This window comes from Mizuhopecten yessoensis, unplaced genomic scaffold (genome assembly GCF_002113885.1).
Source record: "Mizuhopecten yessoensis strain PY_sf001 unplaced genomic scaffold, ASM211388v2 scaffold10813, whole genome shotgun sequence".
NCBI lineage: Eukaryota > Metazoa > Mollusca > Bivalvia > Pectinida > Pectinidae > Mizuhopecten > Mizuhopecten yessoensis.
In genome coordinates this window covers 143,377-148,669 of record NW_018408734.1, presented here as the reverse complement: position 1 = coordinate 148,669, position 5,293 = coordinate 143,377, and the positions used below count along the sequence as shown (strand labels likewise).

The 5,293-nt window shown below is 36.0% G+C and overlaps 1 protein-coding gene across 2 annotated transcripts in view; it reads right to left on the bottom strand.

Annotated features, from left to right (window-relative positions):
• LOC110462618 (HIV Tat-specific factor 1-like) overlaps positions 1-5,293 on the bottom strand; it is a 29,232-nt gene that overhangs the window by 21,111 nt on the left and 2,828 nt on the right. For both annotated transcript variants that reach the window (XR_002464303.1, XM_021516654.1), the window contains exon 5: positions 4,118-4,287. Coding sequence is in view for 1 of the 2 variants with exons in the window: in XM_021516654.1 (XP_021372329.1) it covers positions 4,118-4,287 (170 nt within the window). In the remaining variant the exon portion in view is untranslated. The remainder of the gene's footprint in view (positions 1-4,117; positions 4,288-5,293) is intronic.

Genomic DNA, 5,293 nt, shown 5'->3' with positions numbered 1-5,293 from the left:
CAACACACACCTGTTCCATACCAAAGTGATATACCTGGACTACAAAGGGGAACAACACACACCTGTTCCATACCAAAGTGATATACCTGGACTAAAGATTAAACAATACTCACCTTTTCCATACCAAAGAGACATACCTGAACTACAAGGGGCAATTATACACACCTGTTCTGTTCCATACCAAAATGACATATTTTGACAACAACGTGCAAAAATACACACCTGTTCCATACCAAAGTGACGTACCTGGACTACAAGGTTCAAAAATACACACCTGTTCCATACTAAAGTGACGTACCTTGACTATAAGGTGCAAAATTACACACCTGTTCCATACCAAAGTGACGTACCTTGACTACAAAGGGGAACAATACACACATTATCTATACCAAAATTACATACCTGGAATCCTTCTTATGCATTTTTGTAGTAAACTATATCAAAATATTGAAAAAGCCGGGTCCCTGTGCCTGAAACAACAGGTAGTGACCTCGTGGTCTTTACCTTCGAAATAGCAAAAACCGCAGGTAACAGGGGTTATCCCACGTTTAACCAATAATAAAGGTAAGGCCAGGTAAAAGAAAAGACCAGATTAAAGGTGAGAATAATCCACTATTGTTAAGGATAGTAAAATCAAATTCAAAATGACGGAAAAGAGAAAAGAAATATTTATAGACAACACTCTGCAAACCCTATTTCAAAGCAAACAATAACTTTTATGTAAAAAAAAAAATATTATGCATGGGTGAAATATCGATGATACCATAATAAGGCAGTTTTGAACATGTGTATGGGAACACGCAAACCTATACGGCTGACCCCATCTATATTAGCTGCGGGAACCCTAGCTTCTAGGCCCAATTTTTTTTTTATTGTTATGGTCCGATAACAATTAAAAAAAAAAATCGGGCCTAGAAGCTACGGTTCCCGCAGCTACATCTATATATACATGTAGCATGAGATAAATTTATTTCACTTACCCTTAATATTTAATTTGTACAAAGCGATGTTATCTTATTACACGTTTAAGTTTATTACAGTTTGGCCTATGATCTAACATCAAACGTATCTTGCCTGTGACGATATGAATAATTTGGATATATTTGGTTTCTCAACACTTCTGTAAAGCTAACAATTACATACATTAAGTGGCAATAAACTTGATAACAATTAAGCGTAAATAGGCGCGAACACAAGTTTGAACACCCACTGCAAAAATAAAATAAACATAAAAAAACTATCCACACATCTTGTGTTATACATTTTAATGATTGATTTAAAAATTGTGACCTTCAAATGTTTCGTTATCAACTCTATGATAACAAGGAAACAAGATTTTTTTCATTTTAAAATGATCAAATGTTCCTCTTGTTTTCATATTTTGTATGGCGGACAATGTCAAAACGACAAGTACGTTACACATGCAGCTTTTTAATTTTATTAACTTTCCTAATACCAGTGGCTATATGTTTTTTGGGGTGTTTTTTTTATATGTTTTCATTGTTTAGCTATTTTAAATCTTATCAAAATCTAATCAAATGCTGATTATATTAAATCTTGATTAAAAATCTTTTTTTCCCCTTCTATAATCTACTATCTGCGATATTTGCAGTGCTCAAACTGCAAATATCAGTTTCACTGCACAGTTCACTCACATTTTAGCTTAGTCTTTGCTTTAAAATACTTTAACTATAATGACCAAGCTTCATAAAAACCCTATCCAAGTCAGTCCTATTTTATTAAATGCAGTAATGTTGTCCCACCTGATAAAAAGAATGACGATGTCCGTCGAACCACGGATATGTCGAATACCATGTATTCCTCAAACTATTGATCTGGACCCAACGAGTTCGAGTTAGCGGGGTTTTACTGTACTGTTTTACCGCTTCGGTCCAAAAATACCAAAAATGTATAAGTAAAGAAACGTTTACAACAACAAAAAAAACGTTTGTGTCTTTTATATTTTAAATGTCAATACAATGTATGGCATATTTTAAATATTTTCAGCTTACCTACCAAATTGACTATATTGTGTCTTTCTTATGTTAGGTCGACGAATGAACAACATATTACCGACAAACAGTTACACACTTAAGTTAATGCAACATTCGCATGCTGTGCTTCATTTTGTTTATATCAAGAATATAATTGAATTATGAGATTGAAACATAAGTTATAACATTTGGTGCAATAATGAAAGCCATCTCGACCTACTCTCTTTGCCTTCTAAGGTGTGACATTTGTGAACAGGTAAATAACACTAAACACACATATGTGTCCAATGCTGACAGCAGGAGGCCTAAGACACACCTGTATACCTGTATATAACATCAAAGGGATGACAGCAGGAGGCCTAAGACACACCTTTATACCTGTATATGACATCAAAGGGATGACAGCAGGAGGCCTAAGACACACCTTTATACCTGTATATGACATCAAAGGGATGACAGCAGGAGGCCCAAGACACACCTTTATACCTGTATATGACATCAAAGGGATGACAGCAGGAGGCCCAAGACACACCTTTATACCTGTATATGACATCAAAGGGATGACAGCAGGAGGCCCAAGACACACCTTTATACCTGTATATGACATCAAAGGGATGACAGCAGGAGGCCTAAGACACACCTTTATACCTGTATATGACATCAAAGGGATGACAGCAGGAGGCCCAAGACACACCTTTATACCTGTATATGACATCAAAGGGATGACAGCAGGAGGCCCAAGACACACCTTTATACCTGTATATGACATCAAAGGGATGACAGCAGGAGGCCCAAGACACACCTTTATACCTGTATATGACATCAAAGGGATGACAGCAGGAGGCCCAAGACACACCTTTATACCTGTATATGACATCAAAGGGATGACAGCAGGTACCCGAGTTTAGTTTAAAAAAAAGAAAACTGCGTGCAACGAACTCTATAACAAGTCTACGTGTGTAAAGTGATCATTTAAATTTCCTAATTGTAGTGATTTCAGTGTGAAATGAACATGCATTAAGAGACCACTAAAGAAACTATTATTTTGACTATCCAAGTGTGGATGTTTTTTGGTTATCATGTCTAGAGAGTGATGAAAGGAGAAATCTGGTTGTACTTTATTGCACCAACTTATGGATTACAATGTATGTATTTACGTCACATATCACTTTACTTCCATAAATCTTTAACTGCCCCTCTTTGCCTATATAACCCATAATAGTACTTGTTTAGGTATTGCAGCCCTTTGTTCATGACAGAGTCATCTTAAGCATTTAAAATGAGGGAAATTCATGTAATTTATAATTACAGGCACAGTTCACTCACATTTTAACTTAGTCTTTGCTTTAGAATACTTTAAATAATGACCAAGCTTCATAAAAACCCTATCCAAGTCAGTCCTATTTTATTAAATGCAGTAATGAAAAAGTCAGCCAATCAGAGTGCAGTAACTAATTGCAGTATGCTAATCAATTATGTGTGGATTTTGTACAATTTCAAACTTAGACGCTGACTTTTTATAGTGCAGTATTAACCAACAATCATGAGCTGTACGCCATGTTGAGCTAACAGGACTATGTATAACAGACCCTAGGTCATGTTTACTATATTTGATAGACTCAAACGTAAATAAACAGGCGAACATACCTGAAAACGAAATGGAATTTGCTGGCAGGAATATTCCAAGCAAAGATCAAAGTGATAGTCATTTTAGTCTGATTAAATGCCTTTGAAACCTGACTGGATGAAAATGATCACATAACATGTCAATATATGTACTAATGAAGCTACTTGATCTGAGCAATAGAATACAATTGAGGAGTGTTAAGTAATGTGCAAGTGCTTAATACATCCATAGTTAAGGCTGATATCACATAAAACAAGGCCATCTGAAGAACTTAAAGACGAGCTCCATGTATTTTCATCCTTTTTTCTTTACAGTTTTACATGAAGACATTAATGCAATATACATGAATGCAACAATGTCTCTGTTGCGATGTAAAAATCTTTATGAAAATATTATTCAATTACAAAGTTGTATCCATTTGGCTTTTTCATCAATAGAATTTTGATCTATAGGACATAACAAAAATAATATTATACTTCAAACAATTTACTCTTACTTTGCCTGTTTTTCCTTGAACTTTCGCTTGTCTTTGTTGCTGAGCTTTTTCTTTCGTTTGTTGGGATCAAAGTCTCCCTTCATGCTAAACTTGGCCAGTTCCACCTTGACCTTGTGACCTCTGAGCTCAGAGTCATCCAGAAACTTCATGGCAAGTTCCACAGATTCAACCTGTCCACGCAGAAAATATTGCCAATCAAAATCTTACCAATGTGTACAACATTTCAATGCATGACAAGAAAGAAGTCTGTTATCAGGTTCATTAAAAAAGAATACAGAATATTTTACAACAGATTAATTTAATAAATCATCAAGTCATTTAGAAGTTGAAAGATTTCAAAGATATAATTTTTCTGGCTCTGTAAGATTTTTGAAATATCACTGTTTTTCAGTATTCACAGGAAAAAAAAATACCAAAGATATTGGTTTTCACATACTGGGGTGCAATTTTGACCAATGGGAGGGTGACCTCCAAGTTAACAAGTTCTACATGCATTGCAGCTGTCCTATGAAGGTGTAAAACATGTTGTCGATACATAGCTTTTAGACATCAGAAACTAGAAAATATTTGTATGGTAATATCCTTTCTCATCCAGTAAACATTTGGTTTCTATCCTTTGTGGTTGTCCCCCTTGTCTGCCTATCCATCCCATTTAGGACGATACTCCCTCTGACGTTCAGTAATGGGTCTGTCCTATTTCAGATTTATCATATATATTTAACTCTACTTTTATGTAACAACATTTGCTGGCCCATTCAGAATTGGAAGCATTCTCCTTGTAGACCTTACCTTTATATCATAGCAATGAGCGTCCCCCTTAGGGTTCCCTTCGCTATCCTTGCAGACTTTACCATTATATAAAAGCATCGTCTGTCCCTTTTAGGCTTCCCTTCACTCTCCTTGTAGACCTTACCTTTATATCATAGCAATGTCCGTCCCCCTTAGGGTTCCCTTCGCTATCCTTGTAGACCTTACCTTTATATCATAGCAATGTGCGTCCTCCTTAGGCTTCCCTTCACTCTCCTTGTAGACCTTACCTTTATATCATAGCAATGTCCGTCCCCCTTAGGGTTCCCTTCGCTATCCTTGTAGACCTTACCTTTATATCATAGCAATGTGCGTCCTCCTTAGGCTTCCCTTCACTCTCCTTGTAGACCTTACCTTTATATCATAGCA